General features: G+C 40.5%; 1 protein-coding gene across 4 annotated transcripts; it reads left to right on the forward strand.

Moving 5' to 3' along the window:
- The first annotated feature begins 1,610 nt into the window (after positions 1–1,610).
- LOC119654497 (alpha-tocopherol transfer protein-like) lies at positions 1,611–19,055 on the forward strand. 4 transcript variants are annotated; one of them, XM_038059923.1, is made up of 7 exons: positions 1,611–1,760; positions 10,542–10,706; positions 10,764–10,923; positions 11,051–11,287; positions 11,349–11,481; positions 11,553–11,655; positions 18,404–19,055. In XM_038059923.1, exons 2-7 carry the CDS (start codon positions 10,559–10,561, stop codon positions 18,553–18,555), a joined length of 933 nt encoding a protein of 310 aa, XP_037915851.1. In that variant the 5' UTR covers positions 1,611–1,760; positions 10,542–10,558; the 3' UTR covers positions 18,556–19,055. The 4 variants fall into 4 exon arrangements, with proteins under 4 accessions (XP_037915851.1, XP_037915850.1, XP_037915849.1 ...); XM_038059922.1 differs by lacking the exon at positions 1,611–1,760 and adding an exon at positions 2,432–2,751; XM_038059921.1 differs by lacking the exon at positions 1,611–1,760 and adding an exon at positions 2,432–2,661.
- Positions 19,056–23,471: the final 4,416 nt, after the last annotated feature.

The following is a 23,471-nucleotide window of genomic DNA, read 5'->3' on the forward strand; positions in this document are numbered from 1 at the left end:
TTGTATGGCCTACATTGATGGCAGCATTAAAACTCGACATTGGATGTTCAGCCGCATAGCTAGTCTACGGAGCTACCTTACGAGTGCCAGGAGAGTTGCTGTATACAGATTTGGATACACCCGACCCGGAGATATCCGTTGAAAAATTTAGGGCACACATCCGACAAATTCAACCGAAGCCAATGTCTCAGCACACTAGACCAACGTTATTTATACCGAAAAGATTACATTCGTATAGCCATGTGTTCATAAGAGTTTACACTGTTAAAATAATTTTACAGCCATCATACGAAGGGGCGTTTTCAGCAATTGCGCAACCCAGCAAGCGAGTGTTCAAGATCCGAAGGGGAGGACGAGATGTCAACGTCAACATCGACCGTTTAAAGCCATATACTCATTGGTTTTTGCCAACTAAACTATCAAGAGGGAATTTAAGGATATCTACGAACATCGTCTGCAGGTTCTATGTGGAGAGTGACGAAATCTCCCTACAGATTTTGGGACAATGTTTGGCACTTTTGTAAAGTATTTAATATCAGATCCCAAGTCGGTTATAGGCTTACTTAACATATAATACTTTAGTTAATAGGTGCACTATAACCAGTAAAAGAGCAGACTAGTTCTGTTAGGAGTGCAATTTCTCTTAAGAGATTTTATTATTTAGGTGCGTTAGCCTACTTTGCATAATGCCGGGCATTGCCTCAGAATAATTGAGTATTGAAGTTTCATTTCTTTCTCGATAGAATTTGCTAGTAGTGTCCGTAGATATCCCTAGCTTTCCCAAGTGCTAGTTTAGCCTGCAGTGGATGATATTTGGATCTAAAGGGATTATTCGTATGGTAGGCGGAATACCGTTCATCGCGATTGGACCGTATCCCAAATTCATCTCCTCAGGGTCCTGCCAAGAAAGAAGTCGCATATAGCAGGATGAATTTCATTAACCCTGTGATAAGCAGCCTATAACTGTTTTTTGGCCCCAATATTAGAAATTAGACTAACTTTACTACTGGCTATTTTCAAGTTTCATTGAAAACAACAAAATGTCTTCTGTAAATATATTTGTATGGCTTCTTGATATGCATAAATTAAAATGAATAAGCACGTTGCTAACCATACCTGCTTTGATTTGAAAATCACATGGATCAGTGCACACAAATTCATATGCATTTCTGCGGAGTATATATTTCATCGAAAATTGCACGTTGCCAGCCAGCTTCGTAATTATAGTAAATGCCAGGTCCATTAGGCAGTGGTATTGTCTTCTAGGTTTTATATCGCATCTCTAATAATTGTCGGACAGTTGTAATCATTTCAGGTTGCTTCAAGTCAGCCTCCATTTTTCCCCATGATTTGACTGGTTTATGTGATGTCAATTACAGAGAACTTTGCACACATTATCGTTATTTTGACTCGGAGATGATTATCATTTCAAGTTCAAAATACGGAATTTTAACCTTATGGTTGAATGTCAACTCCGTTATGTATAATATCTGTTGCAAAAATACAAATCCACCCAGGTTGGCATTTAGTAGCCAATTTATGGATATTGGTGCCATTATTGCTTTTAAGTATGTTAATACAGATGTCTTCTATCAGTGAGTATCTTGGTTAATGATCAGTAGTTTCGCACGATTCGATCGGATGCAAGCAACAACAGATTTTAGTTCCACTTGGTCAACGCCTTAACCCACTGACTTTTCTAGATAGTCTCTAATCATAAAATAAAATAACAACTGAATTACTTTGTGGAAGTGTTCAATGTAAATATCGTGTTACTATACCAAAAGTGTGGGAATACCGATTTATTATAATTATCTGAATTTTCGAAGTCGCCTGTATTTCATTTTATTTTTGCACAGAATTCCCTAGTTGTGTTTAGACAGATTTAACAGTTTTCTAAGAAGATCGCTAATCTTGATGTCATTTACCACTACAACTAAAGTTACATAATTTTTTCCACAGAATTATCATAAAAACTATATTTTGAGATAGCGTTAACCTGTTATTGTAAGTTTTTGAATGAAATTTATCCTTAATTCCAGAACTAAAGGGATTCCCTCCATAATACCTTAGTTTGCAAAAAAATTGGGGTAGAGATTTAGGTTGGAAGAGCGGGAAGGGGCTTTTTGCATAGATTTTTAAGTTGAAGATATTTACAACTGCTCAAACATTAATTATGAATTGAATTACTATCTTGATATATGGTACATATGCAAATATAGTTTGTTTCATTTTTTAATCGCGTTAATTATTCGTAATTGGTTCAGAAATCTACGTTCCGTCTCAATTATGATCTGATGAAACGCTCGAGAACTTTTTATTTCGACCGTATTTTCAGAAAATAGATGCTTTTCCAGTGTCGTAGGGTTAAAATTATGAGAACAATATTCTGATGCTGTGCATACTATAAGGAAGCAAAGTGCCCATTTCTTATCATCACACCCTGTACGACTTCGGCTTGAGGGAGTCTAGAATCACCAATTACTCGTAACTGGTAAACTCCGCACAATCAGTTGTAGATTTTGGGAGCGAGTGATATTGTTATAAACATTCAGGCAGATTGCAACTATTTCATCAATTTGTTAGTGAAGCTTCTGAATAGAGGTTACTGGGGTATCATAACAAGAAAGTGCTTCGATGATTCAAGTGTTCTGTGTTCTGGTAAGATAATACCTAAGATTCTCATTGCAACCGGTTGAGCGCTAGTATTAGCAGGCACAGTGTCGTTTATACTCCACATTCTGTGAACAAGTAAATATCATTACTATTCGTTTAATATTCAATGAAATAATTTAGTTTAGGTTTAAAGGTTAATCAGAGTAAGTCTTTTGATTGTATACTTGGTTTTCACTTCGTAAAAACTGATAAAAACCTCTTTACTGTGAGATAGTTTTATTGTATCTATTCTGAACAAGCTGAAGACCAAATATCTGTGAGTTGCGAAATAGTAAAAATAAATCCGTAAAGTACTAATATAGGTGAAGTTCATATAATCTGGAAAGTATAAATGTGTCTCAATTAAGTGCATTTTCACTATAAAACAAAATTCAGTGACACGCAATTGGATCTTTTTAAGGTTTTGTTTGCAAAAGAAAACCTTATTAAAGTCGGTTCATTGTCTGTCTCACCGTCTGTCTGTCTGTTTGTCTGTTACAGGCTTTTTTCTCAGAAACGGCTATACCGATTGACACGATTTGGTGAGAAGGTGGGAACTGTGGACCCCCAGACATGCAGTGATTGATATCCTTCTATGTTGAGATTTAGGGGGGGGGCGGTCCCCATACATCTAAAAGGGGGGTGTACAATTTTTTTTCCCCAAATATAGTTATGTGAGGTATCAAATGAAATGTCTTGATTAGTACTTTTCAAAGCCGGTCTTAGTTTTGAGATTTGTTAAAGGGGCGGGGGTGGGAGGGGCGGAAAGTGATGATTTCTTTAACGGACCCATTCTCAGAAACTACCCACCCGAAAAATCTGAAAAAATCGTGAAGCTGCCTCTATATGGTGCCCAGATCTCAAAATACTCTCCATATCGATATCTGTTCAAATTAAGTTAATAATAGTATATTACCATATTTTTGGGAAAATTGAGTAAAACCCTCCTTAAGTTTATTTCAGAGTTATAAAAGTTGGTAGTAGTATAAAATATAATATGAAGCACATTATCTCCAAGTTTGATCAGAATCAGGCTGTCGTACGAAAGGTCGCGGTTCAAATCTCGCCGGCGGCAGTGGGATTTGTATCGTGATTTGACGTCGGATACCAGTCGACTCAGCTGTGAATGAGTACCTGAATCAAATCAGAGTAATAATCTCCTACAGTGTTCTGTAGTGTACCGTTACGGTCTTGAATGAAGTGCTCTAACACACTTCAAGACCCTGATCCAATATGGATTGTTGTGCAAAGATTATTATTATTATTATTAATCAGAATCATACTATTAGTAACAAAGTTACAGTAGCTCAAAGCTAGCTTTACCGTGTAAATTTACAACCCGAAGTACTAAATCTGACATGCTAAATGCATATTCTTAACGGGCTACATACAAATGGGATAGTTTTACACTCAAATATACTCCCACAAGAAGCAAACAAACCCTTTCATACCTGAAGCGCCCAGCTTCCGGTTTCCCGACTTGTTTAGATCAGTTTCCGCCGTAATAGCACGCCAAATCTCACTCGTTCCCTGAATTTTCATTCTCAGTTTTTGGACAGCAGAAATTTCTAAAAAAAAACTTGAAATTCTAGAAAATTTCCAATAAAAAAGTGAAATTCCCACCAAATGTATACGACATACCATGGCAGTTAAACTTTTGCAACCACCAATATGCGATGACCGTTCCCAATGTCGAACATTTTGTTAAAGTCAGAGAATTCGTTAAGAATTCTACTATAATTTAGTTTTATCGGAAATCTTATGTCTTATGCCCTTGACTCAAAAAAACCCGATAGTGAAAAAATCTTCAGACTAGCATGCAAAAAGGCAGTCGTCATTGTTGAAAAAAAATATTCCTTATCCCGACGAAGCTGATTGCAAAAACAACAGTGAAGTTTCTTTTAAAATTAGCGAAACTAATTGAGAATTATGAAACTAAGCGAAAAAAGGAAGTAAGACTCCGGCTTCCTTCCTCATGAGTCCTTGACCTTTTTTGGATGAATGATTGAATTAAATTGTTGGTCTGTGAAGGATATTTTTTTGGTCCTTCGGACGACTGATTAGACATCTCCCCGTTATCAGAGATTTAGCCTCGAGCCGTTCAATACACTACAGGCTTACCTCGACTTATCACGTTAATTGGTTCCATGAAAGTGCGTTATAAGTCGAAGCAAAGGGTAAAGAAGAGTAGAATTCTTCATTATTTGTCACTTGCTGCTTATGAAATACCAAAACTAACATTTCGCATATGGCACCTATTAAGAATGAATTCAAAATGCATACAAAAATGTAAACGTTTTTCGTTCATACTATCAAAGTAAAAAGGATTCGTTAGAAAATATTATAAAATATTATATTTATGAGTAACTCCTCATCACTTGATGACAAACCACGATGAATCCCTGCTGAGGTTTGCAGTTGAGCAGCTGTCCCAGATGTTGACGGTTTGAAAAATTTAGTTGAAATTGTCTGACTTGCTTTAAGCGTTCTTGATTTGTACAATTCCCGATAACATTCAACACTGTTACTTATTGAAAAGAACATCGTCTGCCTTCTTGCATTGTCTCGATCGTCCTTCAAATACTCCAACGCCTTCTCAATGTGTTCCAAAAATTTGGAAAATTTTTTCGTTGGAAACTCTTTCCCTCCCTCCTCTAAATGTTGTACCAATTCTATGTCATCTGTTACAATATTCAGCAATTCTTCATTGAAAAGTGGCCCTTCAGGAGTATTAATTACGTCAAATATATCCTCTTCATTGATTTCGTCAAAGCCTATAGTTTTCGCAATCTCAAGAATTTCTCTGTTGACTTCTGAATACCTGTCGGTATCAATGCCAGAAGGAGACTCAACCAAGATTTTACGCCAGGTTTTGTTCATTGTGCCACTAGTTACCTATTTCCAAGAATCTTCGATATTTTCAACTGTCTTGAGAATATCAAAATTTTTCCAGATTTCTTTAATTGATAATTGTCTATCTTTATCAAATGCTATTATATTGTCTGAAAATGCGGCGCTTTAAAGGTAGCAATTACACCTGGATCCATGGGTTGCAGCAGGGAGTAGTATTTGGCGGTCGGAAGACCACTTTCACACTGTCATCGCTTTGGTTGAGAGTTGCAGGATGTCCAGGAGCATTATCGACTAATAGCAAAACCTTGTACGTTAAGTTCTTCTTCGTACAGTATTCTTTGACTCCTGGACAAAATTCATTTCTAAACCATTCAGTGAATAACGCCGAAGTTACCCAAGCCCTTTTATTATGTTGTTGTCTAGAATCCAGCAAGTTTTCCGTCTTCTCTAATAAACGGTCGGTGTTTTGTTATTATGGTACTTCCTGGTCAAGAAATGCCAGCCTTAATATGATGAATTTTTTCCGCATTCCTTTTTATCTATCTGATAGCACATGCCTTTAATCGTAAGGAAACAGGAATTTGCGCGGCTTTCTCCTCCGTCCAAACGTTTAATTATTTTCATTTTTTAAATTAATAACTTGTCTCTGCCTTTTATTTTCAGAGGAGCTGTATCCATACTGCTATGTGGGTTTTTGATCCTTTTTCTGTTAAAACAATTTTGTCGCTTAGAATATGACGGTCCGTTTAAAAAGAAATTTTCTTACCAAGTTTTAGTCGTTAATTTCTTACTCGAAATCAAGCCACGATATTGGTTAGGCGTCCTTTAGTCTTGAGTTCTAATACCAAGATTGAATTGAAACTAACGAGGCTCCTTTTATTTATGCGTCAGATTATTATGATAGTTGGATGGATTTCAATATTTGCAACGTCCGATCCTTTTAGGTTTTATTTGAACAGAATGCTTACATGCAACATTATAAAGCGTTATCTGAAAGTATAATTACCTAACTCGCTCTCAATGTTTTTCTCAGAATAATCTCCTTCCGTTTCCATGTAAACTTGCAGAACCAACCATAATAAATCAAAATAATTTGTTCAGATGGTTCCTTTTGTTCACAACCATCGAAGTTTATTCACGTGCACCAAGTTCTTCCCTTTCAACGAATATGTTAATATGTAACTAAGGATCCAGAAAACAAGGAATCAATAAAACACATTCACACCTCTCAAATACTTCTAATCATTGAAAACACCGACCACTTTTTAGTGCAGTCAACATGTTCCTAAATTCTGGGTTCCACTTCCGGCGATGTGCCGATTATTCCGTCCCTTCTTTTTTTGTGTCCGGATAGCTGAAGGTTAGAGCACAAGGTGGTACGAAAGATCGCGGTTCAAATCTCACTGGAGACAGTAGGATTTGGATCGTCATTTGACGTCGGATACCATTCGAGTCAGCTATAAATGAGTACCTGAGTCAAATTAGAGTAATGATCTCGGGCGAGGGCCATGTTGACCACATTGCCTCCTATAGGGTACTGTAATCCTGTAGTGTACCGTTAAGTGCTTGATTGAAGTGCTCTAACACACTTCAAGGTCCTTATCCATTTGGATTGTTGCACCAACGATTATTATTATTATTCTTTCTTTTGCACAATATTCATTTGGGACACTTATTGCATTTTTTGCCAATATGACCTTTCTTCGCACACCTTCTGCATCAATTGGATTGATCAACGTCGCTGGTGCATGGTGGCCAAACGTGAAGCACTTAAACACGTCTTTATTGAAATCTTCTCAGATGACAGATAACCAATCCCATTCGAACTTTGCCGGTCGACAATAATTTCCGCATTGCCACAACTTATAATCCTATTGTGGCCGTTTGAGTTTCTCAAATGCACGGTGGTTTCTTTAACAAGCTTCTTCAGTTCAAATTGTTCTTTTAAAGCAATTCATATTTTATGTTTTTGGGGCTGTACATTCTTCCTAAGTGAGTTCTCACTTTGGACATGAAAGCCATCATGCCCAAGCTGGATTTTTTCTGGCTCAAATATGAGGTTGTCTTCTGGGACCTTCGGATCTTGCTGACATTTCTGCCAAGATATTTAAGGTTGGGATCATCTTTGACTCTTTTAAGGTTTTATATAAAACAAAACCTTATTCAAATCGGTTCAATGTCTGCCTATCTGTCACACGCACTTTTCTCAGAAACGGTGGTACCGATTGACATGAAATTTGGTGGGAACTGCACATGTAGTCATACATGCAAAAGATGGGCAGCGCGGGGGTTATAAAGTGATCATTTCTTTCACACATCTAAAAAAATCACGAAGCTGCTTTATTTCACCGAATATATGCGCGGTATCGACTGAATTAGTACGATTAGTACTTTACGAATCAGCAGTTTAAAGTTGTTAGAATTGATTAGAAACTGGAGAGCACTAGATGAAGTCTCATTCTCAGATCACCGTTACTTAGAATTTAGTCTAACTATTACAAACGAACAGCCTGTAATGCAAAGACGGAATCCTAGGAAAACGGATTGGACAAAATTCAATGAACTTCTTGGTGGCAAAGTTGAGCTTCCTAGGCGACTAAAGACTTCTTTGGCGATAGAAGATCAATTGGAAACTCTGAATCGCACACTTTTAGAGTGCTTTGAAGAGGCTTGTAGTGTTTCTCTAGGTCAAAGTGGTAAAACGGTTCCATGGTGGAACCGAGAACTGCAGAGTCTCGGGAAATCAATCAGATGACTTCTAAATCGTGCTTGCAAACGCAATAAAGATGAAGCCTGGCTAAGCTTCCGAAACTCACAGCGTGAATATAAGAGGCTCGTAAACGTTCGAAACGAGACTCTTTTAGAACATACTGTGAGAAATTGGAAGGTAAAAGGGAGACTTCCAGGTTGTGCAGAGTCCTTAATAAGCATGATTCGGCCAAGTTGGACTCTCTTAGAAAACCGGATGGTAGTTTCATAAAGTCCAGAGTTGAGTCTATATAGATTCTCTTGGAAGTATACCACCCGGGAGAACAGGTCTCAGAAGCGGGAAGAAGAGAATTGGCGGTTTCTGCAAACCCTTTAACACGAAGTTGTTGAAAGAGGAATTGGGACACTGCGAGAACGGTTGTTATCAATGAAAAAGCACCTGATATGTATGGCACCTAACCAGCGATGCTAAAGGAGGGTATAGAGCACTTAGAGAAACTTCTAAGAAATATTTTTCGAGGATGCCTTACTCTGGGCTACGTGCCTTCCTCTTGGCAGAAGGTGAAGGCAGTCTTCATACCAAAGCCTGGGAAAGATGACGATTCTAATCCAAAAAACTTCAGGCAAATTAGCTTAACATCATTTTCGCTGAAATGCCTTGAGAGACTGGTTGAGCGTCACATTCGCGAAAAGGTGCTAAAGTCGCACCCCCTAAATGAAAACCAACATGCTTACCAACGTGGAAAGTCCTGTGAGTCCGTTCTTCATTCTTTGGTTTCTAAGATAAAGGAAGCAACTCTGAAGGGTGAGTACGCGATGTGGGTGTTCGTGGCCATTGAAGGGGTTTTTGACTGTGCGCTCAGCCAAAAGTTCTGTGACGTGGATCTACGCTATGCTAACGCAGAGATTGCTGCGTGCTTAAAGTGGGTGCTGATCGCTACCTAACAACGGAAGCGACGAAAGGCTGCCCTGATGGAGGTGTGCTATCGCCACTTCTGTCGAGTATGCTGATCAACTCACTACTATGCTAACTGCAAAATCTGCCTATATACGTTCAAGCTTATGCGGATAACATGGTTGTACTGGCTGTTGGTCGAGATCTTGGAATGGTGTGTAGAAATACACAACGCGTCGTTGATTTGATTGACAGTTGGTGGCTCAGGCATGGACTTTCAGTAAATCCAAATAAAACCAAAATTGTGTTATTTACAAAAGGGAGGAAACTGAATGGTCTTTGCCTTCTAGAGACGAGGGGTACAACCCTTCAACTCTCCGAAGAAGTGAAATATCTGGGAGTTATTCTAGACAAGAAACTTCTTTGGAACAAACATGTAGAGGTAAAGATGCAACGAGCTCTCACAGCTTATGGGCTGTGTAGGCGGACCTTTCCCTCGACATGGGGACTTAGGCCTCAGGTAGTAATGTGGATCTATGATGCTATCATTAGGCCGATTTCCGCTTATGCATCCGTAGTGTGGTAGGTTAAGGTGAAACTAGCCACATTGCAAAGAACTGTGTGCTGGGTATCACTGGTGCCATGAGCACCGCATCTGGCACAGCTCTGAATGCACTACTCAATTTGCAGTCCTTGGAATTGTTTATTCACTGCAATGAGAGTGGCTCATAGACTAATTCGATTAGATCTATGGGAAAACAATGGACGTGGGGGGCACAAAGCATTGGAAGAGTCATTGGGAGAACTGAATCTAGCTTTCGCGATGCCTTCCGATTCTCAGATCCCTATGGACCCAACGCGCGCACAGCTTTCTCATCCCTAAATCTTCATTCAATATATCACAGACACGTTCTTTCATAGCCTCTGCTATCTCTCTTTGATTCGGCGGTCGTTTAACATCATTTGGTGAACTTTAGTGTGATATCGTCAGTGGTTGCAGTTTTTGGACGTCATGAACATTCATCGTCTTTTACGCTTGTACGGCCGCGTTTGAATTCAGGTGCCTAAAATTTCACGATGGTAAATGATGATGCAGAGCCCCTGTAAACAGCGTCCAACTCATCTTTGATTTGCGTAGGCGTATTGCTTTTGAAAATCAAATACTCAAATAATTTGAGAGAATTGATCCTAGTATACTACCACATGGTCCTCGCGGCCGCACTTCGCCTTTTCTTATTTAACTCAATTCACATCAAATAGCTGAAGATATTTTTTCAAATCCGATTTCTAAAAATTAGTAATTGTGGCAAATTAATTGTTTTGCTTCACCAATTTCCAGCATTTTCACACCTCAACTTCCTTTAGTATCCTTGCTTCATTTACTTAGAACTAGAGTACGTTATTTCAACAGTTCTTATTCTACCCCTAGGTTATGCAGTGATTACAATGAGTTTAATCGAGATTAGACCACTGCCACAGTTCTTGCTCGAAAAGGCAGCAAAGGAAATAAATGAAGTACCAAAAAGAATTCCTGATGATTTGAGGGTGTTAAGAGATTGGCTCAAAAAGGAGCCGCATCTTATTAGTAGAACGGGTAAGCATCTCTAAAGTTAAATACGTGGTATTTCTTTGAATTAGTTTTTTTTTGCAGATGACCAATTTTTAGTTTGTTTCCTGAGAGGATGCAAACATAGTTTGGAGCGAAGTAAAGAAAAATTGGAATCATATTACACGTTACGAACCGCTGTTCCTGAATTCTTCACGAAAAGGGATCCAACTGATCCGGAGTTCATTGATTTAATAAGCAAAGGGTGAGTATTGATTTAAAACAGATCTGGAGTTGGTTAATGCCATATATACATATTTTCTTAATTGCCATTTTATTTCCGGGGAATACATTGGCCAGCCTGTAACTTATCAACCCCTCTTTCATTTTAGTTTGGTTTGCCCACTTCCTATACCTCATCCCAAGGGATCGCGTATTATACTTTGTAAGCCAGGCGTCTATGACGTCAATCGTCATGGATTCATCACTTGCATGAAGTATTCGTTGATGCTTATCGATAGGAATTTCGTAGAGGACGATTACTTTAATATTTGCGGATATAACATTTTTTTGGATATGAAAGGCTTTACCGGGAAACATATCGCCCAAGTTACTGTTCCAATTTTGAAGTGAGTTACGATCTATGAAATGTGTAAGACAACATCCTTATTGGTACTCTGGTTATTGCAGGAAAGTAGCTGAACTTTTCAAAGGCGCCTATCCTGTCCGCCATAAGGGTATCCATTTCATTAATTTTCCCGTTGGTTTAGATGCATTAGTTGCATTAGCTAAGACTTTTCTACCAGCAAAAATAGCAAATCAGGTAGGAAAATTATAACGAGCTTTATTTTGTGAATTTTTATGGTTTATTTTTAAAAATTGATTTTTTTTTAGATTTATTTTCATTCGGATATTAAGTCAGTTTACAAATTTTTACCACAAAGCTGTCTACCAGCGGAATATGGAGGCGATGCTGGTACTGTAGCCGAAATTACGAGTATGTATTGAATATCAGATAGTTATTTTATTGTTAACGTAGATAGCCGCTTTTTTCCTGGTTTTCCCCAGAGTATTGAAGGCGGATCTTCGATCTTTATGCACACTCTGGTTGTAAATATCAAATTTTGTAGACCTTTGCTCCGAGTTTTTTCAGCCCAGCTTCTTCAACGCATCAAACATTGGTGACCCCGGTTTAACTCATCGAGATAAAAAGTGTTACTTATGATCATTTTTATCGATTGGCAAAGGTGCCTTAAAACCAAGCCTGAAGCGAGGGGGAGGGGGTGAAATTTCCGCCAGAACCAAAGTTTTCCCCTGTCATGGTTAGACATAGTGACAAACACTAGCAGCATAGGGGGAGCACTGATTTTCTTTCTACGGCCTTACTCATGTATGAATACTGCGCGGAAGCATGCAAAAGGGTATTAATCAGACGGTCAAAAGCTAAAGTTGTGAGGATAAAGGACACATTGCTAAGAAGTACCCCTCGAACTCAAATTCTTGCTGTGCGAAAAAGTGGTAGCCACATTTCGACTTCAGTTTCTAAAAAAGCGCTTTATATTTCCAGATCCTTTTTTTAGTAAGTGCTGCTGGAATCTAGCCGCAAAACGTAATCGTCTTGCGGACAAATCACTTATATGGAATTGCTGGGAGGCAGCTTTTTGCTAACTATGGCTGGCGACGTTTTTTGTGTATAGCAGATATACTTCTTAAACCTTTATTTTAGCTGGGTTGGAAAACATGGTCCAGCTGCCTGCTCTCCGACTCTCCGACAATTGCTGATGGCCAAGTGAAACCCGAGAAATTGCAGTTAGATTACGTTTTGTGCAATTGGCCATAGTGGTGGCCAACGAAAATAGCATAACTACATACCTAAAAAGGGGGTTTAGTTCAGTTGTTAGGCAACAACATTAAAACTGTACCGGTGCATAACATGTCTCAAATTTTCGATGATGAATGAAATCTGGAAGGTCAGAAATTGGAAGGCTATCACCAGGCTACGGCTAGCGAAAGTGACTACCTGGCAAACCTTTGTATGGGTAAATCACACGCACACGCTCAACGAGAGCTCCCTACAGAAAAAAATGCAGCTGAATGTTGAGATGGTGGACATTCCTTACCAGAATAATGAGTCGACCAATATCAGCTTTGGTCTCCATTGAATCGAAAAACTAGTTAAGAAGGAAAGAACAGAACCTGAGTCTAAAGAAACCTGAAGCTAGTTGGGGGGGGGGGGGGGGGGGGGGGAGTTGTATGAAGGTTTACCTCAGGGATTATTGCCTCAGTAAGGGGGAGATCATGGATATCATAATATGTATATAGTAATGAAAGAAACCCTCTTGAAAATTCGCCAGTAGGATGTGAGGAAACAAAGCTTCATACTCAGGAAGAAAATATAATAAGACCTTCAGGTTCGCGGCAAAGGGAGAGTCCGACACACTCGCGAAGTTATTCAAAACACGCACTGCTGAGGGGATATTTGGAGCTCTGATATTCCCAGTTAACTCGTTGCTTCGGTCGACAGCTAATTGAGGGAAAGGCAGATCTGAGATAGCACTTATAACCGATTCAAGAAGTATCGCTCAAGAAGCAGATGATTCTCATCCACCCAAGAATTTTCTCGATTGGCGAGAATGGAGACAACCAACGAAATTGGCAAAGAGAAAATTAATGTGATGTAAATTTTAGCTTAGTGGTCAGAGTACTAGGCTCTCGCAATGGAAAGTTACAGATCAAATCTCACTGGTAATAGAGAGTATCGTGAGTGAATGTCAGATACCAGTCAACTCAGATGTGAATCGTTGCGTGTATTAAATTAGGGTAATAATCACGGGCGAGCGCAATGCCGACCACATTCTTAACTAGTTGCCATCTTTAATGAAATCCTTCAACCCGACTATCAACTGTGGTCACAATTGAGCCCTCGGCTCCTTTTACCCCATTCTATTTGATGTGCCTCATTATCCCCGATCACAAGAGTGGTGATCATATTCTCGCTGAAAATTACAATCCTAAAGGAGGCAACCTCTCCTCTTTTGAACACTTTATGTAATGTACACTTGCTTCAGCCGATCCACTTAACTAAAGTATCGTTAAAGCCCTGCTCTCTGGGAGCATCAACAACTTTGGAAGGGGACACAACCCCAAAAATCGCCGTTGACCGAAGAGTTTGCTTGCTTGCTTTTCCCTATCTCCCTCATCCCCATCTTTCACCAGGTTCGTATGGAACCGTTTTCACATAATGTTATTAGACCAGCTTTTCTTTCTTTCTCTTGTGTCGGAGAGACAATCAGGATTTAGCATGCAATCCCTCTCCTTTGTGGCTGAAGTTTCTTTCTGCCGAGCCTTCCTTTTTCTTTTTCTAGAAGGACAATGTCAGGTTTTCAGTTACTCCCATTATGTGAGTTGCTGTGCTCTCCTTTCCACTGAAGTGGAAAGCATGTTTCCCACAGATTTCTTCTTCAAAATGTTTCATGCGGTCTCATGCGTGGGCCGTAACTTGATTGCTAAAAGTGGGTCTTACGAAAGTGGCTGCAAAGGGGAGATTTCCCCGGGTCTAGAGTTTTCCAGGGGAACGGACTAGAAATTTCAACTTATAAAGTGGAGAATAAGTGGGTATAATTTTCACCCTTAGCCCGGATTTTCATAATATGTCTCTGGCTAAAAGGATTCGAAGTCTCTGACATCAATGTTTCGGACACTCTTAGTGTGGTGGTGAACTACTATAGGTTACTTTTCCTGTTGGTTCCCGATATGCAACGCAAATAATCGATCAATAGATGTGACCCTTTCTACGACCTTGCACTGTATGAAGATCGAATTTCTTTGCGCATACATTGGGGTTAACCTTTCAGTTGGCTACAGCAACTTTTAACCTTCTTCTCATCAAACACCGTTAGCTTCCACCAGGAGGTTTTCTTGATATTCTTCTGAATTTTGCTTACATGCTCCGTTAGCTTTATTAAACTGAGATGCCTCTTTACCATTGTCTATGTGTGTGTTTGCGGACATAGCACCCATTCTTGAGAGATTTATAAATCTCTCACTATAGCCTCAGAAGAATCTTCATGTTTTTCCGGCCTTTTTTGCCTCAATCTTGGCCGAACCTCCGTCGTTTACTAGTAATTGCTTCCTCCTGCTTTCAAAATGGTTCATCGTTCTTTTGTACCTGATTGTTGACTCCTTCTCTTCATTTTGCTTGTTTGTAAAACGTCGGCTGGTGTGTGTTTGAATGTTCAAAAAATCCCTTGCCATCGGGTCCTTCCACTGGCCGAGCTCTCAAAAAAGCGGAGATCCGCAACAGAACTCTACCTGTCGGCACTCTCAACATCTCTCTGTTGCTGACAGATTTTATCCCATCTTCTGCAAACAAAAAAGAAAAACATGTGTTCGGTATCGTCCACCATCCCATTGCAGAATATATAGTGAGAGTATCGCGGTTACCAATTTGTGCAGGTAAGACTGAGGATCCAGCTAAGTTTTTTTTTTGACGCGTTTTCTTAAGAGATTTGCCATTCATTTATTGTATTTTGCCATTCTTCACGAGAATCCTTCCCCGTTGAGCCGTCTACATTGCGATTGTAGATGGTATTGCGTTTCTTAACAATTATGGCAATGGGATCAGTATCGCATTCGCCATTGCAGAGTAAGGTAGGCAGAGGCCATTCGCCAAGATCTTTGTCTTTGTACTTGGGCAAGATGTTTACGATACTCTTTCTCTTTGAACGCATCAGCCTATACGTCCTCTCCATTGAGCAGGATGGTCCTTTTTGGCGGACTCATGAAAAAACAGAATTGGGACTCCCAACATTTGCCATTTGCCGATTTATAACTGGGAACTTGAAAACTTCTGCTGCAGTCTTGTCTGTCGCTGCTTTGGTTTGATCGGAAAAGCTGATTTTCAGGGCAGACGTCAGTGAAGGGAACTAAATCATTGGCTTTGAATCTATAATTGCCTCTACTACGAGTTAGAGACTAGATTTTTGTTAGCTACTTAGAGGCTAGTCTAAAATTAATTGACAAGGGATAGCTGCCTCCAAACTACAATTGTTGGCTTTAAACGTAAATATATGTATGCATTTGTCTATTACCTCTACTATGTCGAATCAATATGTCAAGTCGGATTTACGCTTGTTAAACTCTGGGTTCGGAAACAAGTAACGTAACATTATCTACGTTAACGTACGCAGTGGGACTCTTCTGCATGGTGACTTCTAGAAGTTTATCATATGAAACGTTCCAGATTTCCAATAATAGTATTGACCGTTGCGAGAGTCTCCCCCCATCTTCCATATCCGCAAAGGTCACATCGGTAAATTGAAAATTTTATAGTGTATCTATCATTTCTACCCGTCTTATGGAATTGCAGGTATTTTTCCCATCAAGCGTGGTTAGCAACATTAAATGTTGACGTCGGCGGCTGTACTCCACAACTCGATGATTTCCATCCAAGATCTCCATGTCAGTTTGCACAGTAAATCCCCGTCCTCTAAAATCGTGTTGCTGTAGGTTAGTCCCTGGTACCAAATATCAATTCAGTGAATATACCCCTGATGAGATGTTGGAGCATCTTCCCGATTGAGCTAAATATAAACCAGTCGATATGCAGACAGAAGCACAGACTGCTGATCATGCGCCGAACGGTAGCTCCGATCGATGGTGGGTCATCAGTTAGGTTCTGACATACATATGGAAAAGATTGGGGTAGTGGTTTCGGCTGTGTGCAGCCAATGTGAGGAGGAGGAGGAGACGGCCCTGCAATTTTTATGCAGCTGTCCGGCATCCTCAGATCTCAGACGATCTGCACACTCTCTGCCTCTGGAGAATGTTTTAAGATTCGCTAAAGCCTGCGAACACCGTAGGCGGGAAGCCATTGAATAGGCAACTTACGGGGTAGTACAATGGGCCTGAGTGCTTGGAGTTGCGGCTCCCCCCAGTTAACTAAACTAACTAACTAGGTTCTGACGTCTTTTTCATTTTCACGGCAAGGATTCCCTTTTCCATGGTAAAAAGGGGGCAATCCTTCTACGCTTTTAACATCAACCTGAACAATGCCCATACGATGCAGTTCATATATTCGACAAACAGGCAAGATTTCCGTAGAGAACGATTTTTTTGGATGACCAGTTTATAACCACGTTCATGGTACCTATCGTAGTTTAACCTTTATTTATCGCGGAGTCGCGTTTTAACGGGTTTATAGTCTGTCAAATGACAGAGCTTATGACAGTACTTCCACAACTCGGCGATTTCCGCCGTCCACCGAGCCCCGGCCCCGAGTAGTGGAATCCAGTAGGGTGTCTTTATCACGTTCATTACTATCCTCCCCCAGTGCCCAGTGCGGCTTTTCCTCTTTCAAAACCCTCAGGAACCTCATGTCCATCATCAACGCAGGGAGAACGCCAGGTTGGTGCACGCCAAGCGATAGCTTTAACTACTTGGAACCTTTGTTAAAAGTCCGGTATCGTTCATTCAGTATTAGATAGACGATGGAAAATGTTATCCCTAAACATCGAATTCACGCAAAACCATTCTTTCTAACTTGGGCCGTCGTCGCGAACTCAGACGGCCAGACTCTTCGTTCTGCTACCCTTCACCGATTAGTACTGGGCCAACTTTACCTTCGCAACTTGGTGCATGTTGATTGCAAATCTGTGGCTCTCCTGTCAAATCTCTCTCCTCTTGTTAGGAGGTACCCGCATCCGCATCCTACATACTATTCAACCAATTTTGAATTTTTCGATGTTAAGAAATTTTTGTGAGTATCATTCGGCGACTTCCTACACAGCGAGTTATTGTCCTTGAGAACCTGCAGAGGTTATACCTATCCCGTTTAATTTCCTCTCCCATATCGGTGTTTTCGTTAAGGCCGTCTGGCATTTCCAAGAAGGTCTAGGCTAGAAACCGAAGCCCTCTTTCCAAATTGCTCCGTGACAGTCTCACAGAATGTACCTTTGTCGGTTGATCTCGGACCTATTTCGATGAAAACTCCGTCATTCTCCGTTCATACATTTCATACATTTCCACTGTCTGGTTTGATGATCTTTTAGCGGACCTCGCCACGAAGGTCTTGTTTTTCGTCTGACTTTCTAGTCCTTCTCCGTTTCCTTATCTTTTCCTTTGTTGCTTCACTATTCGTATCTGTCTTCAGACAGTTATATCGACGAAGCTCTCGACGGAACACTTCGGTAGAGCTTCAGGACATTTCGTCAACTTTTTTTAGGTTTTGTGATAGCTTCCCCTCTTGGTCGTCTCCAGCCAATCAGGGTAGTCTTTAAACCATGGACTAAACCCATATAAGTGATCACAATAGTTTAAGTCCTTTCGCAAAGGGAACCAGATCCCTTTTACCCTTTTTTACACCTTTGCCGACGTTTTTTTAAAGGAAGGTTGAAGACTGTATGCGCTTCATAATTGCCGCGCCGGATAAGCCTTTCCATTTTACCTCTGGCAAGGGTAGCTGACTGGACTCATCCTCGGGCTATCTCCATAGCCCAGTTTCAACAATCTCCATTGAGATTCTTTTTGGAACAGGAGCAGCGCAGCAGTTTGGACTTGTCATTCCCGCCTTGCCAGTCGCAATAGTTTGCGAGATTTCTTCTCCATTTGGGCGTGTGCACCCTGAAGGAATATAGTTTCAGGAACAATTTTTATTCATTTTCTACTTATATCTATCTGATAAAATTTCTGATTTGTAATATTTGCAAATTGATTACTTAATAAAAGTTGAAACATTTTTATTGCAGGTAACTACATGGAGATGTATCTTTCTGATGAGAAATGGTTTATCCAAGATGCGAAGTACAGGACTGATGAGAGCAAAAGGAGAGGCGCACCCGTGACCCCCAGTGATCTATTTGGGATAGATGGTTCTTTCAGAAAGCTCGAAATTGACTAGTGAATAATAATTTTACCTCAATTAACTTAAGTAGACAACAACAACAAGTTTTAATTAAAATGAAATCTGAAATATAAATATTATGAATTGTAAGCGTGATATTAAAATCGCCTTCACTAGACCTCTAGGAATTTCATCCGACTGACCTTTATTAAATCCCCTGTCAATAAAACAATACCCGCCGGGAAGACCATCTTAAAACAATCATTCCGTCATTTACCAAATTGAAAATTTATTTATTCCAAAAGTAATTCAAACACAGAATATTCCTCCGCTGGATGGCATTTTAATATTCATCGCAATTTACGAAGGCAGACAAAACAACGAAATAAAATATTCAAATCGAAAAAGCGAAGGACAAACACACGGTGACCGACGAAAAGAGCGCTCAGAGAAGATAACCTCGGGGGATGTGCCAGGACTATGCTGAGATTTATTAAAAGGAAAAGTTAAAGTTCATCCCATCCGTTGTACCTAAATAAATTTTACTGAGATAGAGAGTAGAAGGACTCGAAGGGTTGAGTGTCTTTTTGTTGTTTTTGAGGGTCTCCATCTCGTATTTAAATGTATGCAGATGGGATGGAGGATGCGGTTTGGTTTTGCGTCTTTCGTTGGAGTTTTGGATTTCAGAGATAATTTGGAAAAGATGTATTTGATGATATCGTTTTTAGGTCTTCCGATGGGGGATGGGTCCGTCATTTAGAATAATTTTTCCCCGAAATTGGGAATAGCAGACGGTTTGATGTGAGAAGTGATTTGGTTTAACAAATGGTATCCAATTCGGTTGCCATGAGGGGTGTATACCTCTGTATAGTGCGTGCGCTTGAAGGATTCAACCATTGCTTCTAAATTCAATTCACGATGCGCTGCAATGCTTTTAGATACATTTATATAACCAAAACATTAAATCATCTTCACTCGGACTACACTCAATAAAACTTGTTCACACTATTACGTAGTCTCATTCACAATAAGCGAGTGTACTTTCAAATGGCACATAATAAATAATTCAAGTAACATATTAAATAATAATGTTGTCCGTACGTTGTCCGGCTAAAAGTAAACTACGCTTGCTACGTGACTTACATCGAAATCAAAACATTTCCTTAAAGGTCTGCAAATCTCACATAAAAACGGCTAATGCTCTGTCAACATTGCAACCTGGAATGGATGCAAGACTATCGTTTTTGCTATTACCGCCGCCTCGAATCGCGATGGACGTAATGGTGATATGGAAGCAGATCGCACGGATCACACGAGTTCCTTATGCGTCGGAATTATTTCAGATCCGTGAGCATGGCCACAACGATGGATGCTGAGTGGTCTCGAAAGCAAAACAATTCCCACGAGGAATACATATTGGCATGTTTTAATAGCTCACGAGATGGTTTCAGCAGAATCAATCATGGAGACCATGAAGAGCTTCGGGTTGTAGGCAGAATCAACACTTTCGTTGAGAAACAAGTTCATCTCAAAAGTACCTGCAGACAGTGCTGATGCTGCGTCCGTGTATCTTTCTGCAATTGACACCAATCGAATGGCTAGTCAGTCAACAATCGCAAAAAACGTGTCCTCCATACATGGCACTGAGTATCTTGCATGCGGTCATAGTAGTTTTTGCTTTCAATCGAAACCTGTATCTGTCTATTCTAGGTACAATCCCGTTAGGATCCTGCATTAAAATAGTGGTTGTAATTGCCAATTTGAACACCTGCGAAGTATCGTTTAGCTTTTCCTAGAGTAGGTGGCACTATTGCGCTTTCCCATAAACATAATTCATATATCACACTAGCTCCCTGCGCAAAGTTCGCCTTCGTCGCTCTTGTCAACCTTATTCGTCAATAATAATAAATAATTTAATGCAGAATCTACCCAGCCGTCTCAGCAGTGGGATCGCCAGCAGTTTCATTAAGGTATTTTCACCTTCACTTCCTTCTTCCGTCCTGGTCATTGCGTTCAGATGTTTACGTCAACATACTAGTTCATTTCAGGACTTGTCAAGTAAAGGTATCGCGATGACACATCGTAGACAGGTTAGTAGTTCCAGATATCTGAAAGCCGGAGAGCTGAATATGAGAAGCAATGCTATTTTTTGTTCTTCATCACATTACTTACGGATAGATGTTTCAACCACTCCAATTTCCTCTCTTTGTTAATAGAAGTCCACTAGAATTTTCATGTTCGCCTTCTTCATTAAGAATGCCTAGAGGACCAAAACCAACTCAAGGCGTAAGCGGTCAGAATCGGTTCATTCCGTGGAATTTACCTGATGGTATTCCCATAAAAGCCGATTTGATGTGATCTATTCATTCATCGCTGGCAACTACCACCGAGATTATTACCCTGGTTTGACTCAGGAACTCATTCACAGTTGAGTCAACTGCTAACCGACATCAAATCACGATACAAATCTCCCACTAGTGACATTTGATCCGCGATAGGTTTTTGCTATAACCACTCAGGACATGGCTAGTGGCTCCCCGAAATGCGCTTACCCATAGCCACTTCCGCCTTCTGATCACATTGCGTACGGGTACCTGGTCTTTGCATCGATCAAGTTCTTCGTTTGTGATAGCATTCCGATCGTATTCCGATGATATGACTCAGACTGTTATTGACGAAGTCTTAAAGCCGTCGTATTATAGTGGTGGTAGCTTTCCCATATAGAATCATACAACGAATACCAGCAGTCTCAACTTGACCTTAATGTTGACATAACCGCATTTCCAAATTATAAATGAGGCGGCGAAAGCGGATCCCGCACTGCGACGGCAGGAACCACGCAAATACTCCTCCAATCGTCCTCAAAACGGATACCCTTCTTTAGAATCTTAACGATCATCCGCTTCTTCCATTCTCTAGGAAAGGTCTCGGATTTCCGGGATTTCCGTACCAATGGAAGAAGCAGATCTGTAATGATTGCAGGCGCAGCGTTGAGACCGGTCACGCAGAGCGACTTTACTTTGTTTGAGTGCATTGATGGTCGAAATGATTTGTCATCTGCTTAGAGAAACAGTCCGCATCCGCATATTACGGTGACTAGCCATTTCACCCACACCGGATGTGATATGGTAATAAACCGTGGAGAATTTTTCCTTCCACCTCTTCAGCTGCTCGTTGTCGTGGATGATGTGTCGACCGTTAACGAAAGGCTATCGAAAGATTGGTGACCATCTTCCGTTTCGCTGACTAGAGTAATAGCAAATTCCATTTCCCGGGATTTCACTCGGTATCGTAGTTCGAGCGCGTCACGCGTGCCATCACTCACAGTCAACAGCGTCTTCAATCTCTTCCGTTCGTCAATCCGCTTCCACTATTCCACAGTCAGCTAGATATTCGACACAAAAACCTGGATAGCCCCTGAGAGAGGAGCATTTTTGGTGGTGGCCCAATGTTCATCGATATTCTTAGCCGGGTTACTCGGTGTATCTCCCGTTCGATCAACAAGACAGGACTCCCGCTGTTGGGCGCTAATAGATCATAGAAACGATCAATGTTGAACGTGGAGAGTCAAAGCTCGCCAAACTTGCCAGAAGTGGCGGGCGCAACGCGCAAGCGAACGAAAGCAACCACCAGATGGTGATCAGTGGTGGTGTCAGCGCATCTCTTGCTATGCACGTCCAGGAGGATTGCTGATCGCAAAATGGTGGTTGAAACCCTACTGACCTTAAAGCTCTGCGCTCGAACAATGTGCCACCAATTACAAGCCGGTAGAAGCTACAGACATCCAGAAAGCTCCCACCGTTTTCATTACGATTACCAAGACCGTGTTTCCACATTATATCCCCTGTAGTTCCTCCCGAGGTTGAAAGAGGCACCCCTATCTATAAGGCATATTTCCGCCTGAAAAATTCTAATGTGGTTGGTTAAGCGCAGCTTCTCCTCTTACTTCATTCTGTTTCAATTTTTTTATTCAAACGAAACTTAATTGATTCCCCCTCCCTCTAGAAAGAATGTCAACGTTCCTTCGATTTAGAAGGGTCCTCGCTTCTCTGATACCCCCGGACATTTTGAAGGTTGCCATCGTTGTTTGCATCTGTACGTGCAGATAAAGAGGAGTCAATCCTAGAAGAACTTCCACTAAGCTCGAAAAGTTGACTAGGTCGAAAGCATATGACAAAAGAGTTTTTGATGACTTTCTGCTCCTCACAAGTGAAGGTTGAAGTCTCTCCTGAGCTTCATTAAAGACCTCTTTCGGTTCCAGCCCTTCCTGCAGATAGCGCACATACAATTTAGCACCTGCACCACTAAGGCCTGTTTCTTTCATGACGTCTAATATGTATCCTGGCCTCAGACGCACTTTTGTTGGTTCCTGCCTTCTTATTAAGGACCTTAGTTGATGGCAGCCTCCGCAGTAGGTTAGCGCTGAGTGTGGATCCCCTGTTTGACTTCCTAATTTCTCCTTTCTTAGGTGTAGTTATATGCTTTCAGGATTGAGAAGGTGTGCCTCCACCTAATGGACCAGTTTGTGCAAGGTGAGTCTAACTTGTTTATTGTTTTTCTTTGCTTTTGTTAATTGTCTCTTCATTTGTTCTCTATGAGTGTGAATGCTTGGAGTATCCGTGGCGGTCATTTTACATGTACTACCTCCATATAACAGAGCAAAGATAACATTGACGCGTTACCTAACGTTGGTGTTGAAATAAAGACATTTTCAGATTTTGGACAAATAGCGAAAGCGGATCTAGTGCTGCATTGAATAATATCAAGTATGGTAAAACCATTGACAAACTCAACGTTTCATTTGCCCCCTGTAGTCCAGAACCATTTGGCTAAGGTCCATTGTTAGGTGAAAGAGCAAGTAGATATCATCAGTCATCATCAGATATTATCAGTCGAGGTGTGTGAGAAAAGATGACAACGTCCATTGAATCTCTAAATGTCTCTCAGAGAAGGCGGCATAGAAGACGTTACAG

The sequence above is a fragment of the Hermetia illucens genome, chromosome 4 (assembly GCF_905115235.1).
Source record: "Hermetia illucens chromosome 4, iHerIll2.2.curated.20191125, whole genome shotgun sequence".
Lineage (NCBI taxonomy): Eukaryota > Metazoa > Arthropoda > Insecta > Diptera > Stratiomyidae > Hermetia > Hermetia illucens.